The sequence below is a fragment of the Photinus pyralis genome, unplaced genomic scaffold (assembly GCF_008802855.1).
Source record: "Photinus pyralis isolate 1611_PpyrPB1 unplaced genomic scaffold, Ppyr1.3 Ppyr1.4_LG6, whole genome shotgun sequence".
Classification (NCBI taxonomy): domain Eukaryota; kingdom Metazoa; phylum Arthropoda; class Insecta; order Coleoptera; family Lampyridae; genus Photinus; species Photinus pyralis.
In genome coordinates this window covers 29,095,423-29,120,181 of record NW_022170663.1, presented here as the reverse complement: position 1 = coordinate 29,120,181, position 24,759 = coordinate 29,095,423, and the positions used below count along the sequence as shown (strand labels likewise).

Below are 24,759 nucleotides of genomic sequence, written 5' to 3'. Positions count from 1 at the left end.
GTATAAGAACTTCTGCTTTCTTGTCCTCACGTGTCATGCCACTCTAGTTTTTAGGTAATTTATAACCCATTCGTTCTTACTTCTTACTTCTTACCTCTCGCGACTTTGTAGGGAGCAAATCTTGAGGTAGCATGTTCTGCCGTTTCTATAATCTCTGGCGGAGTGTAATCCATGTCGCTATCAGTTTCGGTCATTTTATTGTATACACAATTAATATTGTTATATTTTGTATTGAAATAAAAAACTTACCATACAGTTTTTTAATTAAAATTAATTGCAATTAACTTTTTCAAATTTTGAATTCAAAATGACAGATAATAGTGCAATTGGTCTGATGTAGATGGCGTTACGCGCGACGGCGGGTTGTATACGTATTAAAATTACGTTCACGGAATACGTAAATTACGTTACACATGGTTTAAATAAAAATAGCGAGCGTAAATCATTTTCAATACATGTACATACGTATAGGTAACATAATTATTTGCATTGAATATGCAAAAATATTTGATTTGTATGTATAGAAATATCTTACAACCTGCAATGTAAAACGATGCCAATGTGACATATCTCCGTGATTGTAATTTTTTAATTGGCCAACTTTCAAGGTCAATTTCTTTTTGGTACTAGGACCAAAAGTATCCACTTTTTGTACAGTTGCCATGGTGAAAGCGATTAATCCGCAAAACGTCAATTTTAGGTACCGAACACTGTCACAAAATAGCGTCTTATTCAGGTGGTTGGAGAAAAAATATTTTAGTTGCAACGAAATTACGTATAATGAGCAACCGGCATTTACTCGTAAGAGTTTGCACATACAATAAAGTTTAAATAATGGTCAAAGGTTGGTAACTTGAATTTGAAATGCGATAATGAAACGTTGACTTAGGCCTTTGAATATCTACATTCAAAGCTTAGGCTCTCCATCCCATACTTATCGGTGAGAAGCCATGTACCTATAAATAAACTATACTCTTATTTATGCCATGTAAGTAAATACTAAAGTAAGTCACAATGTCGTGTATTATAAAAAATAGTTACACCTTTGTATATTCAAAGGTTACACAAAATTCACAAACAATGCCGGATGCTTGCGACGTAAATGGTGTACTAGCATATATTTGCGTCTTGTGGAGTAACTGCAAGCAGTACAGAAAAATTGGGGGTCTTTTCCGCAAACGGAATGCATGTGTCTTCTGAGATTATCAACTCGTGTAAATGTCCTACCGCACACTTTGCAGTGGTACTGTGCGCTATTTTCCTTTTTAGTCGTCGATCCTAAAACAAAATCTTGTTTAGCAAGCACAACTAATAGTAATTATACACCAAAGGATGTAAAAAAGAGAGTTTCCTGAGTCAAGCTGTACTAAAGGTAAGGTAAGGTTGCAACTTGCAACTGTACGAGGTTAAAAAAATCTCCATTACCGTCATCATATTATATTTTATTCACTATAGCTGGAGTCAGTATGGACAAACGTTGGACATACGTTTCTAAAGTGGAGAATGGCCTACCGATCACATCACATCAAAATAAAGATTTTTTTGTTTCAAATCATCTGAAAATGATTCTCAAACATTCCAAATGCTTCCCAGAAACACTAGCCAGAGAACAATATGATCTCCTCAAAATCAGCCTAGGTTGTTTTAGTTCTAGCAGTTTTGTTAAAGATGTGGTAAGATCGCACTAGCGGGAACTGCACTGCAATGAAGCGATGCGAGGCGATGCCTCGCTACAAGATATGTATAGGGGTGTTGCATTTGAACTGCTGTGGCGCGACACTGCAACATTTTGTTAAACAGTCATAATGTGTCTTATGAGCAAGGTAACTGAAATTAAATTAATTCATCTGCACTAGCAGCAGTGAAACTACGATGCCCGCCACGGCGTAGTGCGGGATGTGTCATATAAATTCAATAACATAATATTTGTCTGCATCATACCGCGTCGCTCCGCTACAGTGCAGTTCAGTTAGTGCAGTCTTACCTTTATGGTTTATTGTACCTATAGAAATAGATTACCGTATGATTTCCAATTGACCACGCTCGATTAAATGCGGTTAAAGCAGAAATGTCAGAAAGGAACAGAATTGGTGGTAAATTAAATATCCTGCGACCACACCTCCAAAATCGAAATTCATCGTCAGAAATCCGAAACGATCAACCATAAAAAGTTCTTTTTTCATTATTTTACATTTTTATTGCAAGAAGTTAAAATTTATCACAAAAGTGGAATTCGCCTGCACATAATGGAGACCTTTTTCGACAGGATTTTTTCGTCCACTCTACGCGCTAACATCTATAAATCAAGTATTCAATGCCCATATCTAAAACCCTCAGGGGCATCAAGAATCCAGACAAAATATGCTTAAAATGTTGAAACTTATAGCAGTACATCAAAGCATCAAATGTATTATGTCTTTTACTGAATGAATAAATTTAAATTACAACAAAATGAACAAAATACTCTAGATATATGAGCATAATAATTATGTTTTGATCGTACTTCCTTAATAAATTTTTGAATGCTGTTGTTAGTACAATGGCTATTATGAATGATATCGGCGTTCGTGAAAAAGTAAATGATGCCTGTGTTTAAAAACCCGTTTGCAATGGACGCACTCGAATTCTCCCTCTTTGTTGCATTCGTATCGCATATGTCGAGTTAAAGTGATACTTCTTTTGTATGACTTATGGCATTGGGTACATGGAAAACGATCTGAAAATAGCTAGATTATTGGTAGGACTAGTACATAAGGCATATTTAAAGCTAAACTTCCTACACGTACAGTCCGTGCCTAAGTAGGTATGGCAGAATCCTACTTTAGAAAATACTCATATTTGTATGTTACAGGTATTTTTATTGAAGTTTTAAGCAAGAAAAACAAGTACTTTTGCGAATTAGGTTATTGTGTATGTCTTCTGGAAAGATGAGATTTTAAATGGAATCCATGTTTGAATCTTTTTCCGCAATAACCGCACACAAATTTTGGTTCAACGTTACACTCGTGTCTTAAATGTCTCGTTAAAGAATCTTTCCTATGATAAATTCTTCCACAATTGATGCAAGAGTAATCATTATACAATTCCTGTGTGGTGGGAATGGATCCTGAAATAATAAACATTGTCAACTACAGTCAGATATATTTTCTACTGTAGGCCACTCGAGTGACATACACACAATTTTTCCGACGTGATGAACGTTAAACACTCTTTTGCTCTTTTGTTATGAAGGTGTGTGTGTGTGTGAAGTAAAGTTTCCTTGATTTTAACTTTTTGTCAATTATGCATTAATTAATAAATAAATAGTACGTGTTAGCTGTAGTGGTACATTGGAATAGAAAAAGGACAGTTCAAAGTGATACCCAATAAATTTTTAAGGTGATAGTTATTGAATCAATTCCCTATGAAGCGAACATAGTCCTTGTATATGTTGCAAGTATCTCAGGATGTAGTCAATGAAGATCCAAAACTACTTAGATAGGTATTATGACACAAATATACGACCTATCATAAACACGTAACATAAGCATGTAGAAGCAACCAAATGCTCTTCCCAAATAAACTAAGGTGCTTAATTGTGAGCTACTTTTCCAATAGTTGCAAAATTATGTTTCGTCATTTTTTTAGCAATCATAACACATACACGCCCCCAAGACGAACTAACGCAAAAATTTTAATCTGAAAGAAATGTGGGATCTGGCTTTAAGTATGACGATAATAATCCAAATCCAAATTCCGAAGCGCAGGATACAGCTCGCAAGATTGTTACTCCGTCCGAATATCCAATGATATAATCTACGTAACATTTGCACATGGACGATTAAGTCACGCGAGGACACGCAGATTCTTTTTTTCACAAAGTTCAGTGTGTACATCGGCGTTTTGGTCTAGGACGCCGATATGATCAAATATTAGATCCGAACAAAAAAGACTGCAAAGTGTTCCATGGTAACTTATTTATTTTTTAAAAGAAACAACCAAAATATCTACTGAAAAATATAACAAAAATTAAATTTTCATCCGAACAGAATTCTACTCCTAACAGCAGTAGGAGCCTACTTGTGAATCCGCAAATGGCGGACCAAATGATGCTTGTAATAAAAGTTTGCAGTGCAATAACTGCAAAAGAATTTCGGCTCTTTACCGCAAACAACTGATAGATGATTACTAACTGATTTTCGGTGTTGGTATAATCTTCCGCACTTTGGACATGGAAATTGCTTATGAAGGTTTAACAGGGAAGCTAAAACATAACCATGTTTAGTCTATTGATATAAGTATATGTATAAGCATGCATCTAAGAATATTTGAAAACATTAACACTAATAAACTATTGTGTGTAACTTTCCAACGTAAATGACATATTCGAGCTGTAGAAACACGCTAGTTGCCAACGAATATTAGAGGTTTTATACCAGTTACCATTTGGTACGTATCGGGATTATCTGTGTCCCTTTTCTACGGAAAATACTTCCACATATATCTTTGCCCCTAAAACATTCAGAAAAGTATTGTAATTTTAAACATTCTACTTATTACATAAACGATATTTAGTATCACTATAATCGTGCGCGTAGGCACAAATCAAATAATGTTATTATAATTTTGTGACTGACATCGATTTCTGATTTTTTGGTTGCACTATGAGTTGACTATCAAACTTTGCGAGTTGATTACTAATCGTTCCGTCCGGTTTTGTAATGTTGGCGTAGGTATGTAGTTTCAGACTTTCAGTATATTACGCTGGTTAAATGATACTTTGCAATAGGAGAATATAAAGCAATCCTATCTCCTTGATTTTCGAACTTCCTTACGTCCATAGGCATCTGGTTGCCTCAAATCCATCTTGTCATCATACTGCAAATTATCACAAGGGGTGCGTTCATATCAAAAAGTCACTGTGGGATGCGGAGAGCTTTAATGGTTGTAAGTACGAGCAAATCTTCACAGTTTACTCTGAATCAAAAGACAGCGGGGAAGTATTTATTCACTTAAAAGCTAACCAATACACGAGCTTCCGTTCCCAAATTCTGGATTCCACGAACTTCCGTTTTCGAAATCTGGATGCTTGAAATAAACGTGGGCCATTAAATTACTCTTTTGTTTTGTAGTATGAGGACAGACAGGACATATAAAGTATCGAACATTTTTACATTCGTATTTTTCATGTCTCCGCAAAGACCGCTTCGCTTTATATAGTTTTCCACACGTGGAGCAAACAAGTTTGGGATTATTGCCTAAAACATACGTATAAATTACAAATTAGAAATAAAAAAATTAAACATATTTCATACGTATCTATTGTAAATATCTATAAAAATTACGTCTTACACCAGAAAAGCACTATTTTTCTTTAGCTTATACAAGATACATTTTCAGCTGCACCATTTCGTGGGCCTCATGGACCCAAATTAGTCGAGCGATCGTTAGAGTTTGAAATACTACATAATAAAAATTTACATATACCGGCAAGTTAGAATTTCCCGTGTAAAAACACAATAGTAGATCAAGTAGATGCAAGAACTTAGAAAATTGTTTACAGAACTATTTCACTCCACTGACAATTCTATAATTTTAATTCTTTTGTTTACTTCATATATATATAAAACTCTTTTGTACGTGTGTTTGTGACTGAACTCCTCCTAAACGGCTGAATGATTTTGATGATGATGTGTCTCTGTATGTCACCGAATGGTTTACATTCACACTTGGGCCCGATCGGTATATAGGATTTTTTTAAACTTTTTTCTTTTGTTTTTTACGTTAATGTCGCTCTTTCTATTTCACGCACGGATGATACATGCGCCAAATCACTTGCGTCATACCGTGCCGACGTGTTTAACGTTTTTAAAATGGAGTTTCAGGAGAATTTTTTTTCCTATCCCTATACGTGCTTAAGGACGTATAGTTGAAACACTATGGTAAATGGGTATTGATATATAATAATTCCGCTTTGGTGAAAAATACAGGCACATTATTATATTTAAGGATTTTTATTTTTATAAAAGGTGGTAATAAAAAACGAATAATAATTATCTTCTTATATCAATATGATGCACCATGAACATATGTCGTTGCAAATTATGCTTGTGCTTAAATACTTTCTTGCAGTAAGAACACACTTCCCTTCCAACTTTATTACATTCTAACCGTTGATGGCGCAGTAACGTGCTCCAATAGTTATAACTCTTATGGCATATGTCACAGGAGTAATTCTTCGTCCGGCCGGAGACAAATCCTGAAATCATAAATCAATTCGGAAAAGTGTTCGAAATATTTCAATACTAATTTTTTACTTCTAGTTTTCGTACTTAAGCACTAGCATTATCCGAAGCTCATTTTGTAAGTTTTTCGACAAGCTCCAAACTGGCAGGAATGTGATAAACAAGCTTTGCTTTTGGAAAGGGTTTGCAGTGTGAATCTCACAATTTGTTTGTCTCGACGTAAAAAAAATCTCCTGAAACCACTTTTTATACCTACAATTATTGATTAGTAAGATAATGCATACCGTGCCTTTTTGCCTAGAGTTCAAATCAAAGGCGTGGAAAGGCCGAAAACATAACATGTTCTGCAATGATAATCCGTTTTGAAAAATGCCCCTTTCTCAATTAGACAAATTGACATTTCATTTCTGTTCTCAAACCGTAGATTTGCGAGTAAAGGAACACGATCTTTGTAACGACAATTTACTTTGTAAAAACTTGTATAATTAACAATTATTAGTAGTAGTGTCATTGGTGGTTAAGTGATGCTCTACCAACCGTAACATAAAGAATGAATATAATAATAAACAAACGTTATTGTTAGTCAAATATAATCAATACGTCAATTTTAATAACTAATAAATGTCTTTGAATGAAGCAATGTTGGAGAATAGTTTATACATCTAGATAAACATTTAAATATAAAGACACGCTTTGTCTTCGTGTGTAAGTTTGTGCCGTTTCAAATTATGTTTCCTTCTGGTTTTATAAGAGCAGCCTTCCACATCACAGTAATAATCAGGACTGGCGCCGCAATAATATTTCATGTGGCAATAGTACGAAACTTTTTTTGTATACATTTTATTACACTTCAAACAGGCCCAAATCGTACTTCCAGTTCCTAAAACGAAATTGTTAGTGGGTTTGGTTCTAGGCTCGCACTAACATAAATATTCCAAACCAAGCTTTATATACTTATTGTATTTTTAACCCTATAATTTGAAGAAGAAAAACTAACTCTTAATTTGATCATCAGTAAAAATGTTTGCATTCGGATTGCGAGATGAATTGTGAACGAGCAAGCAGGCAAATTATACGGCATTAAATCATTTCACGTCCATTTTCGGCTGCCCATTACAAGTTTAGGAGAACAGAAGTACCACTGATAATCCCGACAATAAACAGGGGTACGACTGAGTTGAGCCTTGGACTCATAAACAGTTATTGATCACTAGCTCTATGAATTTATTTCCTTGTCAGTGATAAAAATTTCATAATTTCTTCTATTTTGTTATATTTCACCTACTATAAAAGTAATTCTTATAACAAACAACGTTTTGAAACGATCATAAGTTCATATGGAGGACGGTAAAAAAAAATCAAGAAGGAGGTAATATAAGAAAATTTCCCATCAGCTGAGAAGTTCCGTGTTTCCTATGAAGGTGAAGGTGTAACTCCTGCTTGTAGTAAAATTTTGATAGGCATAAAGCGCATTGCATGCGTTTTTCCTTGCCGCATTCAACTTTTTTGTGTCTTCTTAAACTGTTGTATATCGAATAAGACCGGCCGCAGCGATCACAATAAAAAGGGTGGTACTGTCCATTTAAGTCTGAAACAAAATAAGGGCGTAAGAAAACCATATCTGTCAACCACCAACAGTTGTCAATATTTCATTAAACATTACAACTGTTCTTTTCGAATGCACCTACATGATGTAAAAAGGGTTGTGTATACACTAAAATATATACAATACAACTCTAAATGAGGCCTTCTTATATTTCCCCATAACAATCACAATGCTTTGCTAAACTTTTAAATGCACTTGTGTTTATTTCGAATGTGGCTATTCAAATTACTTCTTGTTTTCGATTTATAGTTGCAAATAGCGCAACTAAACTGTGGTTCTTTTCCGCACTCATACCTTTTATGGTGAGCCAAACCTTTTCTCCATTTGTAAACTCTAAAGCAAATTTCACAACGATATCCTTCTTTATCCTCTACAAGTAGCCCTAAAAAATTACATAATTAGATTATCCGTAGTCGAGAGTAAGCTACGCCAGTATCATGTTTCTTTCAATTTGAATAATTGTTAATATAGAAAAGCATACAAAGCCACAAAGCAACACTGCAATGCAACACCTGTGCAAAGCGCTGTCTTCTATATGATTTTGAAGTTCAAAGATTGGTACTAAATTTTCCCTAGATCAAGTTTGTTTCGCCCTCTATTTGTTCCTACTTTCTGTATGTCGGGCTTTTGAGACGCAGCTCTCAAACGAAGCATTTTGGACCGTTGGCGTTGGTATTATTTTTTACATGCTTAATTGTTACACCCTGTGCATTCGGAGTGGACCTATTTATAAACAAATTTGCTATGGTGTCAACCCAGAACGCATTGAAATCAAGAGGTTCCACTTTCGTGGAGGTACTAATTCTGACGTGTTGACCAAACTGTTAGAAAACGGCAATTCAGTAAGGAATAAACTCGGGAATAAATGACCGATTTGCACAATCTTGGCTACTTACTGCGCAATTAGACTATTATAGAAAATGTACAGAATTTTGATTATTTTCAAGGGCGCATTATAAAGATAGCAAGCAAAAACCATATGTCCACACAACTGGATAAAAAAGCGAGGTTAAAGCATACGTCATCTAAATCGTAACATTTTCAAAGATTCCATCAAGAACCTCAATAAAAAGTGACGTTTGAGTTAATAGTGAGATATTGTCACACCTAAAGTTATTTCATCTACAATACAAAGATACACAGTAAAAAGACATAAGAATATGCGGTCGCCAAAGATGTACTATATGTGGGGTATTTGGCAACTCTCAATCCGCAAACATAATCTTACAATTTAGAGATTCGACGTTATGTTTAATACAAAAAAGACACATTATGAAACTCAGTTGTAGGCACATGCAACAAACAATTGAAAGCTACATAATAATTATGTATGGAAAACATTCATTTTTTGAAAATCAAAAAGAAGAAACACTCGAAAACTTCCCATCAGTATAGAAGTTCAATTCCATGTTTCCTATGTAAATGCAACTGTAACTTCTGCTTATAGTAAAATTTTGAAGAACATAAAGAACACTCAATGTTCTTTTGCTTGCCACATTCAACAGTTTTGTGCCTCCTTAGACTGTTATAAATTGCGTATGACCTACCACAGCCGTCACAAGAAAAAGGGTGCAATTGCTTATTAATATCTGAAACAAAACACAAGTATTAGAGGACGATCACTCCATAGGTGTTTTAATGACGATTGCCTTCAACATTATAACAGCGAAAAAAATATATCTCGCCCAATGATTCCAGACATTTCTGTTCCCACACACAGATCTACATGAACCAAGTTAATCATTGAAATTACCTATACCTAAAAACTTCCACGCATATACTGAAAAACATTCAACATTGACGTAAAGGAAATAGTCCAGGGAATAGAGGGTTTTAGTATGCAAAATGAGAAGTAGTTCCAATTTCTTTTGCATGTCGTAGACAGTCATCTGGTGGTTAAGAATCTAAGTTTTCGACCTCCCACCCCTTGTGCTTCCCCCGTACCACCCCCAAAACCCCTGAAATTTGGTAGGTTTCTTAGTTTTTCAATCATATCTTTTGTATAGTTTACTTTAGAAAAAAATATTGTTATCAGAAATTGTAGGCCATAAAATTCTACACAACTTTGATATACACTACTTTTTTGTGAAATGTTTATTAAAAAAGATATAGAGCTTGAGAGTTGGTTATATTTTTAAGAATTCTGAAATTTCTATGTAGGTGTTTTAATCAAATTTCATACTTTTACACTATAATTAAGAGTTTTATGAGAAAATATCTTGAATTTATCGTAGTATAAATCCCTCTACTCTGCACCCTTACCAAAGGGGATGCATAATAATGAAACTTGCAACCCTTGCTAGTGAGGATATTTGAATTACTGTGAGATTATAGCCCTTTCTAATATACTTTTGAAATGAAAAAATTGTCTCACTTCAGTTCAGTTTCACCCCCTCCCCCTCTCCCCCCCGCGCGCGGAAGGAATAGATATTTAAACGCTCTTGTGGCGATTGTGAAGTTAGTCAGAGAATACAACGCTTATTACATAATATTTTCTATTCCTCTTAAATATCTATTCCTACCGTGGTTGGGGGGAGGGGGGGGGGATGAAGGATGAAGCTGAACTGAAGTGAAAATAATTTTTTGTTTCAAACGTATATTAGAAAGCCCTACAATCTCACAGTGATTCAAATATCCCCACTAGCAAGGGTTGAAAGTTGAATTATTATGCATCCCCTTTGGTAAGGGTGCAGCGTAAGGGTATTTATGCCACGATAAATTGAAGATATTTTCTCATAAAACTCTTAATTATAGAGATAAAGTATAAAATTTGGTTAAAACATCTACATACAAATTTTAGAGTTCTTAAAAATATAAGCAACTCTGAAGCTCTATATCGCTGTTAATAAACATTTCACAAAAAAGTAGTGTATATCAAAGTTGTGTAGAATTTTATAGTCTACAATTTCTGATAACAATATTTTTTTGTAAAATGAACTTATAAAGAGATATGATTGAAAAACTAAAAAACCAACCAAATTTCTTTGGTTTTAAGGGTGGTACGGGGGAAGCACAAGGGGTGGGAGGTCGAAAACTTGGATTCTTAACCACCAGCTAGTCTTTCATGACATGCAAAAAAAATTGGAACTACTTCTCGTTTTGCAGGAAATGGTCCATTTTCAATCTCTATTTCCTGGACTAAAAGGAAATACTGAAAACTAGACTTTCACTTTCATTGACGTAAAAAGCTCGTCTTTAAATCCAACTAAAATTGTAATTAAATTTAAAAAAAAGTAAAATAGGTGACAAATAACAACTATCTAACAAGAATGATTTATTTATTTATTTAGTATCCCTCTCTTGTTCTGGGCCCTCAACAGGCTTGTCCCCAATTACAGAGTGACCCGCATAATGCTTTTTTTAGATGATATAAGTATAAGTGTTTAAGCAGGCATAGGAAAAATAGTAGTAGAGGAGACCAAAATATTTCGTTTTACAATGCAAAATCTCAAAATGTGAGCTATTTCCTTATTCTTACAGATTTTGGAGATCATACAATCGAACTTCCCCTATCAATCCAGGGCATGAATCGTAAGAACTTAGCCTTGTTTAGTGATGCCGCCCTCGTCTCGTCTCGTCTATTCCAGACGAGACCGAGGTTCAGTCTCGTCTATGAATCTCGGCAAGAGTCTCGACGAGACTCTCGTTTGGTCTCGAAGTCTTTTTTTGTATTTCTTTGTACAGTATAAACCGTTCCTGACCTTACTGATTTAGGACTTAATTACCATAAGTCTTATACAACTGTAATTTTTCATAAATATTTAAGAAAAATAAAATAAAATTATTTAAATTTGCAATAAAACTATGCTTTCATCACTTAAACTTCGTTTGTATAAATACCATGGTTTCTAAAAGAAGAGGAAAGTTGTTGGATGCAGGTCGGAGAAGCGTAACGAAGTCTTTGAAAAATGAGATTATGTATGCAAAATAAAATATTGTATTCCATTTGACAGCTGTGTAACAATTTGGGCAGCCATAATTGATGTATCGGGATCGGATTTACACAATAGTTGTAGGTACATAGAAATTGAAATAACCACCTGATCTGCGTAGATTATGTAACAATCTAAAACAATGAAAAATGAATGACAACAATTTACATTAACATAATCTTACCTGTAGGTAATTACGTGTCGAATTAATGACTTCTGGGGACTTATTACTCTTTATATGCTCGTATAATATAATATACTATTATACTTCAGAAAGACTTTATTACATTGAATAAATGAAATTGTTCATCTACAATCGAAACTTCTTGTTAAGTTATATAGTTAATCTACGACGGTGTCATTATGACTGACTTAGCATGGCCAATTGGATGTCATTATGTCTTTCATAAAAGCACTAGATTTTCTATAGCAATCGTCAAAATTGACAAAGGCGATTAGCATGACATTCACTAGTATGGGCACTTGAAATGTTGCATCATAATTTGAAAACGTTTAGATAACTTAAAAATCTGATTCAAATCTATTTGGACCGTCGTAGATTAAATTTTGAATGATACACGTTCCATATGAACGTTATTAATGAAACTTGTGTAAGTAAAATCACTCGGCTACGCCTCGTGAATTTAAGGTTACACGCGTTTCATTATGACGGTCATAAACGAACTTGTATCATTAATTACTATTATAGCATTTACTGCATGAATGATTTTTTTTCGCCTAAGAACAAGATTTTAACGTTTAATTCTTTTTCTTCAAATGTACCAATTCATGATTTCTTAGAGAAAATTTATGTTTAAAAACTTTATTGCAAGTTAAACACACAAACTGCCCAATTTTATTACATTCCAGGCGAAGATGTCGGCTCAACGATTCCAACCTTTTGTAAACTTTCGCACAATTCTTGCACGAATATTTTCCATCTAAAACAAATGGTAAAACTAATTAAGCCACCGTTTGCGCGAGGACACATAAAATATTACTTTTTATACCTTCCGTTATAGGAGTGCATAATCAGTATTTTAATAGGTATTTCAAAAGAACTGTTACGCGAAGCTACTTCATGCATACGTACGTTTTGCAACTACTTATACTTAATAGTGTACTTAGGACTTTTAAGATTGACTTACTTTTTTGCTGCTGGTTATACACAGGTTTAAATGAACTTCAGTAGTTTTTTTTATAAATAATGAAATGAGCAAATTTATTTATTTGAACCAAGTATGTTACATTATTGTGGACATTTTTTCGGGTGGAAATAGTATCGGTGCAGTGAATAACTTCCGTGTGTGAATGCTGTAAGCAATTTTCCAGTCAATTCATTTAAAGGACTCGCAACATTAACAACAGGAGATATTCTAGACCTGGTAAACTTTTTCTGGACAATATACGGTGGATGAATCAAGGTTTCTTTACTAGTGCAAAATATAGAACATTAAACGAAAACGAAGGATCAACTGTTCCAGAACAAATGTCAAACAAGTAGGTACAACTCGTCAATAAAAAAAGAAAGTTGCACTAATCCTTGATAAGCACGATGGTGCTATGGTAGCTCATATCTACTTATATGACTTAAATACTTAGATGGTAGAATAATAAATAATTTATTTCCAACAAGTACAATATATACGGAACCCTACTTAACAGTGGTATTTTAATTCTCTATAAGGATGATAAATGCGGATGAATTCTTTTGATATGATCTCTTAATCTACTTTTACGCTTGGCTTTATATGAACATCCTGGACAAGCAAAGTTAGGATCTTTTCCACATTCAAATTTTGAATGAGTATACAATGATTGCATGTGTCGATATGACTTTCCGCAAGGGCAATAAAACTTTTGTCCTAGAACAAGGAAATTGGGTAAGATACAACAGGAAACCAGAAATATGAAAATAAATCTTTAGGTAACAATCGCAACTTATAATCATAAGCATCATAAGTACATCTAATGACGTACATACATACCTACACTGCAGGAATATAAACGTTATTCCATAGGGTTAATACTTTTGAACTTTTGTTTAAATTCATCTGCTCTTTTACTATGGTACTTTAGAACATGTGCATGTAGATTGTGTTTTTGTTTCACTTTATGTTCACAAAACAAACATTGAAACGAAGCAGGTTTTCCACACTCGTACTTAATATGACGCCTTAAATTATTCAACTGTGAATACCACTGTTGACATTGTGGACAACAATATGTTCCGACCACTCTTCTACCTCTAATAGGGCAGAACCGACCTAAAATTTAAGATAAGTTACATTACATGATACGAACCACATGCATTATACAAATATTATTCAAAGTAATAGACTACAAAAACATCAAATTATATTATCTATGTTCTGATTTATTTTTTCAAACCGTACTAACGTTATATTCTTTACAGATAAAAGCACACTATTGATGTATTGTATTCTGTCACCCGATCAGCCATTCTTGATTATCTATTACCGCATCATATGTTCAAAACCTTTAAAGTCTTTATGACTTGCTGTTTTCTATACATTTGCAATATTAATATATTCAGATAGCCTATATATCTGTTAAATTACCTACCTCTGTGAGTATCCGCAGTTTCTTATCTGTGTATTTATAGCGAGTACATTAAAGAATTACATTTATTAGACACAATTGTTAAATATACAATAAATCTATTACGATTTTGAAATGTTATAATAGTTTATGAACAGAGACGGTATGATATCTTAAACTCTCCTTTCGTGTGTATGTTTTAGAACAAACTTTGCATTTAAAAGCTGGCGGTTTGTCACATTCATATTCTATGTGCCTTACTAAACTCCCCCTGTTTTTATATGTCTTAAAACACTTATTGCAGGAATGACCATTTCCATCTGAAACCAATCGAAATTAGTAGACGCAAGCTATTAGTTACAAATGTTTCAATGTCTAACTTAATACTCGAAGATGTAGCTGTCATTGATTAACTGAGAAGAACGCACAAGCATCTTTATTGTAGTAACATTAGATACACTCATTTTGGTACATAAGTTTAGGATTCTGCACACAAATATAGACATTTTCCTACGGCTCTCTTCGGAAATTATATTTTTCATTAAACTAAGTCGATGTGAAAATTCTATATTTCGTTCACTTGTCGAGAAATAAAAATGACCCAAAGCAAGCGAGCCCTTTCTTTAGAAGGCAATTGGAAAACAAGTGAAAATGAACAAGTCAAGCTATTATATAATATGAATACCACTGAGAGTCGTAGGAAAATTAGGCTTGAAAGCTACCATTCACACTTGTGTAATATTATTGCCCAACTAGGCTATGCCTCGTGTGAAAGGTATCGCTTTCAGCGCTTGCTACTATATTATCGATAAAGCAAATGTTGAGATTTAATATGTATATCGAGGCTATACTTTCTTTTGGTAATGTATTTACATTCTTGACATTTATAGGTTGGCTCTTTTCCACATTCAAGGGTTACATGCCTTCTTAACGATGTTTTTTGTTTGTACGACTTACCACAGCTTAAACAGATATGTGGTTTTTCGTGAATTAAGAAGCGCTGGTTACCTGCAAACACAATGGTACAAACGTCATTTTGGAACAAATATCGGTTTCCAGTCAGTACAACGAAGAAACGTGCAACAGATACGAAGACAACTCTAACATTACACTACACGATTCGATCTTCCCAAAGGAAGCGTGATCACAACATAAAAGCACAATTTAATCTGTGTAGGAAGTGAGATTTTGTTCAACTCAATACAGGATTTACAATGTTAATTCTATAAAATATCTACCACACAGAAGACGTATTTCTTCTAAAGTTTTTCCAAAAATAATTCACAATTGACTAGTTATTAGCGCGATATCAACTAATAACATGCAATTTAGTAATCTTTAAGGGAATAAAATCACTACTATACGCAAGGGATTTATAAACAAATGTCTTAAAATAAATTTATTAAGGAAAATAAGTTGCGTAATAGTAATTGTTATCATTCGTTACTCTTACTTTGTAGAACTCTTTTCTGAAACATTCCGTAAATAACCAAAAGTATTACTATTATATATTTTATCTTTTCAGCATTTCAATTACATCGATGCGTTTTATGCATTCATTTTAATAATGTTTAACAACGTAATAATAAGTAATGCGTTATTCCGCAATTTAGAGGTATTTCAAAAATTAAAATGATTTGAGCGTTTTAGTTACAAAACCGGACCAGAACAAACTTAGAAAGATACACATGTAAACCAACTGCAATTTCGTCGCGTTAATGTGCTGTTTTCAGATGAATTCGAAGATACCATTTTGCTCGATAAGCTTTGGAACAAAGATGGCATTTAAACTGATTTACTCCACACCCATGGCGGATATGATAATTTAGGTTGTGTTCATACTTATAAGTCCTTGAGCAAGTATTACATGTATATCTTATTGCGTTAGTATATAAGCTGTCCATACCTAAAAGAGAATTAAATTAGCGTATGATTTAAAAACCTTCCAGTATTTTGATAAAGCAAACTGACCCATATTATTATGAAGTATCGCCCATTATGCTTATAAACTTATTCAATTTGGATAAGTAACAATGATAGAAGAGAGGAGAAAATATCTTTTTCCAAAACTTTATCACATGGAATGTATAAAATTATAACCTAAAAAGGAAGGGAAACGAAGAAATCGTCTCATCTAAATAAAAATCTGTTAAGTAGTTATGAATTCACTTTTCAACAAAATTAAAAAAATTGATTTCCTATTCTGAAACTAATCTAATGATCAAAAGAAAGAGGTTGTATACCTTCCTCATGAAAATATTTAATAATTGATAATTCAAATATCAGACGATTTGACCATATGTCGACACTAGTTGTGATATTTGTTATTTCAATTTATTAAATATTTTCACGGGGAAGATATAAAGCCTATATTTCTTTGGTACTTCGAACTCCACTTAGAGCGGACCATGGACACCTCTTCCAATCGTAATCTAATGATAATAATTATACACCTAGGTAGAGAAGATATAAATTCTTCTCTACGGTTTCAGTGTCTATTTAAACATAATTACAAAACAGGATTTTAACGATTTTAAGTAGGTAGTACTTCGCGTCGTGCCATTAAACTCATTGCGCGTGCTTGATTATACACTTGTATCCTAATATATTATTTCATCTCGAAATCTCTTATTATCTGGTAACAAAAGATCGTATTTGTGATAAGCCTGGTACCGAAGATTTTTGGAATACGCTACAGCATTTGAAACGATAACTACAGATCCATGGCGTTACATAACTAGCAATTCCGAAGATGTGGTCTTGACAGTTTAGCTTTTTCTTCAAGAATGGAAGATGCACGAGGGGGTCGTCGTGGAAGTACCATCGTCAAGTTCGCGTTATAGAACAAGAGTTGCCTGGGACTGTGTCTGCGCTACAATCGTCGTTCGTGTTGCGAGACGTAACAATTTTCAGGGGAGGGGGGGCAATGTAGCGAATATTCCAGAAATCCCGACAGACCTCGAGGCGCCATGACAGAATAGTCATCGACGATAAAAAAAAACGAAGGCGAATGTGACACAATCCTTCCGGGAAATACGACTTGTTTTGTTCTAGAACATTCGCGCGCAAGTTATATGCCAGCACTCCTAATCAAGTACACGCCACTGAAGGAATTCCATTCCAAATTGATAAAACTAGAAGAAGGTCTTGTTTATCATTTCTCGCCAAATGTTATATAAGTATGATAAATAACGGTGACTCTCATAATTGCACTTTTTCCATACTTTATCTTTTCAAACCATTGTTAATCATATTAAATATTTTACGAAAACTGTTAATTAAGTAATTATTCAAACTTTATCTTTCTTTTCATACCAAGAATTATCTCTTAAATAATACTTACTTATTTGAATCTAAGACACTTTTTCTAAGCTTCAGTTTGTTACCTGCTTCATTACTTATTAAAAAGCAAATGAGTAATTAATTCCGAAGTGTACAAAACAATAAGCATTCAAACTATATACCATTCATGCGAAATCGAATTTGTTTTAACTTGACTAAATAGTGCCTAATTAAGACGAATAGGTAACAATTGTTTTTGCAAAATTTTCTGTCGACAAAGTAAATATACAGTAAATTAAATGAACATATCTAAATTAACCAACGACAATACACTGAAAATTTAAGCTGGGATGTTTTTAGTTTTGTTTATATCAAGTTATATTAAGTTTCAAATAATTAATATTTGAATAGCTAGAGTTTTGACAATGGCACCAATAATAATAATAAAAATGAGATACCAATATTAGAATTACCCACAAAAATATTATATTCTGATATAATACCATCCGATCACTGTCATCACTGGTTATATTTATTTGAATCGTTACAGCTCTCCTCACACATTCAAGACAAAATTACGGATAATATTTATGAAACAAATTTTTTAACTTTATTGTGGAAACATAATCACTACAGTTGTATATTACCAATTGCTTTATGTATTAACAAATAATGTCGCCTTAAATTAGTTTTTCGTCGAGACTTATAGCCGCATCCTTCCTCAGAACATATAAATCCAGGATCTTTCCCACAATAGTACACTTTATGATGGTACAAAGATTTTTGCCTTGTGTAAGTTTTTCCACATACACCACAGCAGTATGTTTTGACATCTGGAAATATATCTTTATTAGAGTATTTTATGAGTACCCACAAAGTATATTGGCATTGTTTGCTTTTTATATCCACGTGTGAAAATGCGTTGTACTTACTCTTCTCTCTCCAAAATCCGAAAATATTGAGTTAGGTCATTCGCTTGCAAAGAATATGTCAGTTTTAGGTGCCTTTTTATTGTTTAGTTCATACCTAGGTTCACCGTGCCATATATTACCATAATTTTTACTTATACCACAGATTAGTTACTCTGTGCTTATACGTATATCGGAATTTTGTTGGGAAAATAACGAATAACAAATTGTGTACTAACGTGATAAATTCTGTTTGGGGTTCTTCAGGTATGTGTCTTGATGGACAAGAGTTTAATATTGTGAATACTTCATTGAGTGGCTAATTTAGTTAGTAATGACGTTGCTAGTTTTAAACCTTTTAGTTCTTAATCCCAAAACTGAGAGTATTCCGAAGTGGGCTTATGATATTATTTCTGGTCTAAAAATTGTAATAACTAAGATTGTTATTATTTTGAACCACTACTCAAGAAATACTTTTGGAAAACTTAATATTGATACTGATGCTTGGTGCTGGCGCAAGGACAAAAACAACGTGTGGCATTTGTAACATATATGGTATTCCATTCACTTCTACAATGTGTACCTATATTACCATTATCATGCATCACTGTCATGCACTAACTCTAGATTCATTACAGGTAATTTACATATGTTTGACTAATGTTTGGGCATTTTATGAACGTTAATAACATGGCGTTTCAAATTTCCTCGCATTTTTGCACGAAAATGACAATCACTTAGTGGACAAGAAAACTGAGGTGGTACCCCACATTCGTACCGTTTATGTTGCATTAAGCCTCGATACCACGTATATGATCGGCCACAGGTGTCGCAGCGGTAATTAGCTCTTCTTTTGTAAGGAATTCTGAGACATGCTCTACCTAAAACATCGCAATGTAGTTCAATGTTTCCTCAGAGATACTTCTACCGTTTCTAGATTATACCTACATATTGGTACATTACATTTAACTACACCGTATAAAAATAACAATAATGAGGAGTTGTACAATATATTTGGTAACATAGTCAAATATCGTCTTATGTAGCAACGTGTTATCAATAAATTAATTGGAGACTTGTCTTTCCCAAACATTAGAAAGAATAAATCTCCGACTAATTTATATTATAATAATCATTTCGTAAATTTTCTTTTAAATTTCAGAATGCCAGTTGCCACTTCTGCATTTTGATGTATCAAAATGATGTGTCGTTTAAGATTTCCCCTGAAATACGATTTATGCCCGCATCCTATAATAGGGCACAAAAATTGAGGATCTTTCCCACATTCGTATCTTTTATGCTGTTGAAAACTTGCTTTCCAAGTGTAAACTCTATTACATTCGTTGCACATATACACAGCCTTGTTTTCTAAAAAAAAAACAACTTCTTTTAGTAGAGAATAGAATAGATGATTTACGTAAGATTAGCAAATTTCCCATTGATTGAAATTTTTGCTCGTAGTTACATCGTTAATAACGCAGCGTAAATATAAATACCTAGGTTATGATTTAAATCAAAATCTGAAACGTGTCTTGGTGTTTTAGTACTTCAACGGCCACAAAGTTCCATCGTTTTCCTTAATGTGAACATTACACGATAAACACGTTTGCATTTTTTTACGAATTTATTAAGCGTTTAAAGTGTAGTTATAATGAGACATTATACCTACTTTAAATTCAAATTACATATTTGAAGCTTATGAGTGCGTATAATATGTTTTGTTAGATTTCCCTTTAAAAATGTTTTATATTTACAAAGGAAGCAGGTGAATGTTGGTTCTTTTTCACATTGATACTTCTGATGGTTATACAAAGAAGTACGATGCTTATATGTCCTACCACATTTATCACAACTTGACCTTTCATCTTCTATTCCTAAAACACACTAATTTTATAATTTTGTAAAAAATATTGGATTACCAACAAAAAACTATTCATGTCCTTTGCACTTTATTAATCGATTTTTGCACAAATAACACTTCAATTTACCTACTACAAAATCTAATTGATAAAGATCTCTATATGTACCTCCATCTACTTTTAATGCGACAAGTGATGACATCTACTCCATTGTCCCAATAACCAAAGAAGATTTCCTGACTGACCTCTGAGAATAAGTTCCCGTTTCCATATTTAAAAATCGCCGTACACAATTTACTTTGAAGTTATCAGACTTTGAGGTTAGTGAAAACTTGTATTTTTTAATTAGTTATGCGCGTGTCCTTACGACTAACTAACACAGTTTTAGCCGAACCACACATAAGACGATTATTTTACATATTATAAATAAGGGGCTAAGGGCATATGCACAATATAACACCATTTCATCACATTTTTACACTTTTACAACATTCACAAAAAGGCTAATGGAAACACAACTTCGACTGGATAAGTGCAGGACTCCAAAAATGAATTAAAATAATTGATCTAAACCAAAACTTGAGACAGGTGATCTATACGTGGTTGATGAATGTAAAGATCTTTTTTGTATTGTTATATTTAACATCAATAGTAAAGAACACATACAAACGATATTCGGCGTTGGTCATATTATCTATATACAGCATGGAAACCATTGCCAGTGGTAAACCTCTACATTAAAAGAATAGTAAATAGGTATCTAGTAGTAAAAACAATAGTTGAAAGATATATTTAAGGCAACTTACGTTGGGTTAATGTAGCACAACAATTTTCAAACTACACATAAATTGTAGGTACAATAAAAATTTATTGAAAGATCGATGGATGCCGATGTGTAAGATGGTAATTTAAGTGAGTTTTTTGTTTAAATGTTCTTATGCAAAATGTACACTGAAAGACTCCTACGTTGTTGCATTCGTACCTTAAGTGCCTTGACAAATTGGAACGGTGTTTATAAGACTTTCCACAGGCTTGGCACACATAAAATCTTTCCAATTCAGAACATTCCGTAAACACTGAAAAAAAAAATTAATTAGGACACCCTTCGGTTTTCTCCATTTCTGTATAATTGTAACAATAACTGAATGGAAATCACAAACATAAGTGATAGGAGATAAATTATACAAATCGATGTTTGGTAAATAAATGCAGTTTCAAATCATATTTTCTTCTAAACTTGCATACACATTTGGAACACTGAAATTGTTTCCCTTTTCCACAGTCTTGACTAATATGTACACTTAAAGAGTTCTTGTTTTTATAATATTTATTACACTTGTGGCATAAAACAGCTTTGCTTTTTAAATCTGGATTGTGCATTACATCTAAAATAAGAATAACACATCAGTAAAAGTTATCAATCATTGTTATTTAACTAACGCTATTTACTAATTTGGTACCGCTGGGTAGTTTACTGGAATTCAGGTCGAAAAAAGAAACGACCTTCACATTTAAATGTTTAATTAGATTAGCTAGACAAACTGATTTACACTGCTCCATCATATTCTTAGTATATCATAAACACTTGAGATTTTGGATTACTTTTGCAAAACATCTACCAGCACTAAATCAAACAAATTAAAAAATGTTAGATGTTAGTGATTTTATAGATTAAAGTCCATTCCAATATGTTTGTTTACAATGTGGCACTTGAGATTATATTTTCTATATGACACATATTTACAATAAGGACACCGGAAGGACGGTTTTTTTCCACACTGTTTTCTATGCCCTACCAGATGAGTCCTATATTTGTACGGTTGTCCGCAAAGGTCGCATTCAAACCGGCAATTATCACGTGTGCTTCCTGAACCTGTAACCATTCTTATTAATATACATGCAGTTTAGTATAATTTTCAAACTATATTCGTATAACATTCTACATACATATATATACACCAATGCTGCCTTAAAGTTAAGAGGCACCTTTCACTAAATACCAAATTGTGAACTGTGAACTGATAAGAAATAATAATATAATGGTAATAGGAATTGATAACGAGGTACGTATTTGTATATGGGCACTAAAACAAAAAAAGGGCTTTGGCTCAAATATGGGATTGCACCGAATAGTAGCCAGAAACTAATTGCCAACAGACAACTTCAAAACTTCGACCATTTAAACCTGGACTCCTAGCGTCGTATAATATTTATATTTAATATAAAACTTGAAGCCAACATATCTGCACCGCCATCACTGGATATGACTAAAATGAGAACTAAATCTGCGGCGCTAAATATGAAATTTGCAAGGTCAAGTACAAAAAATCAACTTCTTGATATTACGTATAATTTACGGCACGTGGGACACATTATGGTATTTTTTAGTATGAGTGGTTAGATTCGACTTTTGATGAAATCGCCTGTGGCATAAATGACAACAAAATTGCGGTTCTAACCCACATTCGTATCGCAGGTGGCTGCTTAGATAACTTCTTCTTTTGTATCCTCTTCCACAGCGATTACAAGAAAACTGTTTGCCTAAAAATTTAAAAAAATAAATTTATAGAAATACAGAGTCAGATGATTTACATCCAGTTGTAAAACTGGACCAACGTACAATAAACTACAAAGTTCTGTACACGTATTTGGATTGCAATGGATGTCGTTGTATATATAACCCACAATAAGAAACATCACGTATATTATACTAATAAACGATTTAAATACATAACATTTCTAAAGTGGGATGATGTTTTTCTATATGTGTTTTAAGGTGACCTCGCAATTTAGCTTTGTACACACATCCTGATTTTGGACATTCCAATTCTGCCTTTTTCCCGCACTCGTATCTAATGTGCGCTGTAAGAGATCGTTTATGGACGTATCCTTTATTACAGACCAGGCAGTAATGTGCTTTAATTCTGCCATGAACATTTCCTAAAAAAATTTTTTTTAGTGCCTAAATAGTGTCCGACACATGTTGAAAGATATACATAGGTATGTTACATTCTAAATATATACATAGATACGGATACAATCACGGGATTTGTGAAAGATACGATTTGTAAATAGATTGAGTTAAAATAAATTTAACATTAAACAATTCTTTCATGGTTTTTCTTAATAACTTTCTGTGCGACTGAAAGGAGAATTTAATGATATTTAAACGAAAACTGATGCGTAACTCTGTATGGACTATTAGATTAAACGTTTTAGTGACAGGTGAAATGTAGGTTAAATGCTAAACTCGGAACCTACAAATCGAAGATTAGCGACTTGCTGATGAATTACGTATCACAGTGAAATCGGGGTATTCCAAAATTCAAATTGGAAACCGTGAAACATTTTATTGGTTTTAAGAATAGTTACCAGTACAAAGCAACGCCAAATAATATGTTACAATTGCGAAAATTGTAATAAAATGAATCAACCAGCCTTGCTTTTTAATGAAATAAACCTTTGACGCAACTTATTTTTTAGCGTAGGTACATATAACATAACGAAGTTGAGATTACGCTTATGTGCCCGATTTTCCGTGGTCTGTCTGTTCCATCGAGATCTCGGCCCCTGGGCCGCTTAGAGACTTTGGGGTTTTCCGTAATTGATAGCTGCTATGGTCTATATATTTACCCGTTATACTCATCATTTGCAGTCGTGTTACGCGGCAACACCCACGACTGGCTTTTGGAACATTTTTTAACATTACCTCACATCTTGATCAAGTAAAAGGTAGACTAGTTAAAAAATTAAGACTGAAAAAGATTATTTTATTTTCATATTTTTTGGTTCTACAATAGTAGGTATATTACACAAATAACTAATATAGCACGCTTAATGACTAGCATTACTAGCAGAAATACACTGTAATCAATTTTACTTCGACGTTAGGCGCGAGCGCCTTCTTAAATTCTGTATTATAATACTATGGGTTTCACGCATATGCTTTAGTAGCATGTAACCGTGGTTGTACTTTTTTGAACACATCTGACATAGGAAAGAGGGCGACTTTCCACAATCCAAGCGGAGATGCCGCCCTAAAGTCTTCTTTTGGCAATAGGTTCGTAAACATTTAGAGCAACCGTAACGCACTCCATGATTTACAACCTTTAATTGACTGTATTCTTCTTCCGATGATGCATAAAATATAATTTCTGCAATTACATATACATTTAATTACATAGTCTGGTCAAGCTAAATGCCATGCACTAAACGACAACACTCACTAAAGATGTAACCACAACATGCATTTACTAACGCAGATACTTGGCGGTTTGCCATGCGTATACCAACACAAATTCCTAAGAAAAGAGCAAAAATATCATCTTAATATTTTGAAGTATATTTTCAGCTCCCAAACTAAAAATCAGTACCTATATAGCATGG

General features: G+C 33.5%; 1 protein-coding gene across 26 annotated transcripts in view; it reads right to left on the bottom strand.

The window, feature by feature from the left end:
* The window catches only part of LOC116173573 (longitudinals lacking protein, isoforms A/B/D/L), a 291,506-nt gene that overhangs the window by 181,741 nt on the left and 85,006 nt on the right, over positions 1 to 24,759 (bottom strand). The window contains exon 5 of one of the 26 annotated variants that reach the window (XM_031491131.1): positions 1,046 to 1,278. The exons of 22 other annotated variants lie outside the window; for them this stretch is intronic. In XM_031491131.1, the coding sequence (XP_031346991.1) occupies positions 1,061 to 1,278 (218 nt within the window). In that variant the 3' untranslated portion in view covers positions 1,046 to 1,060. Of the gene's footprint in view, positions 1 to 1,045; positions 1,279 to 6,669; positions 7,105 to 7,567; positions 7,813 to 21,877; positions 22,247 to 24,759 lie in introns of those variants that run through there. 3 more of the 26 variants (XM_031491143.1, XM_031491127.1, XM_031491138.1) reach the window with 3 other exon arrangements.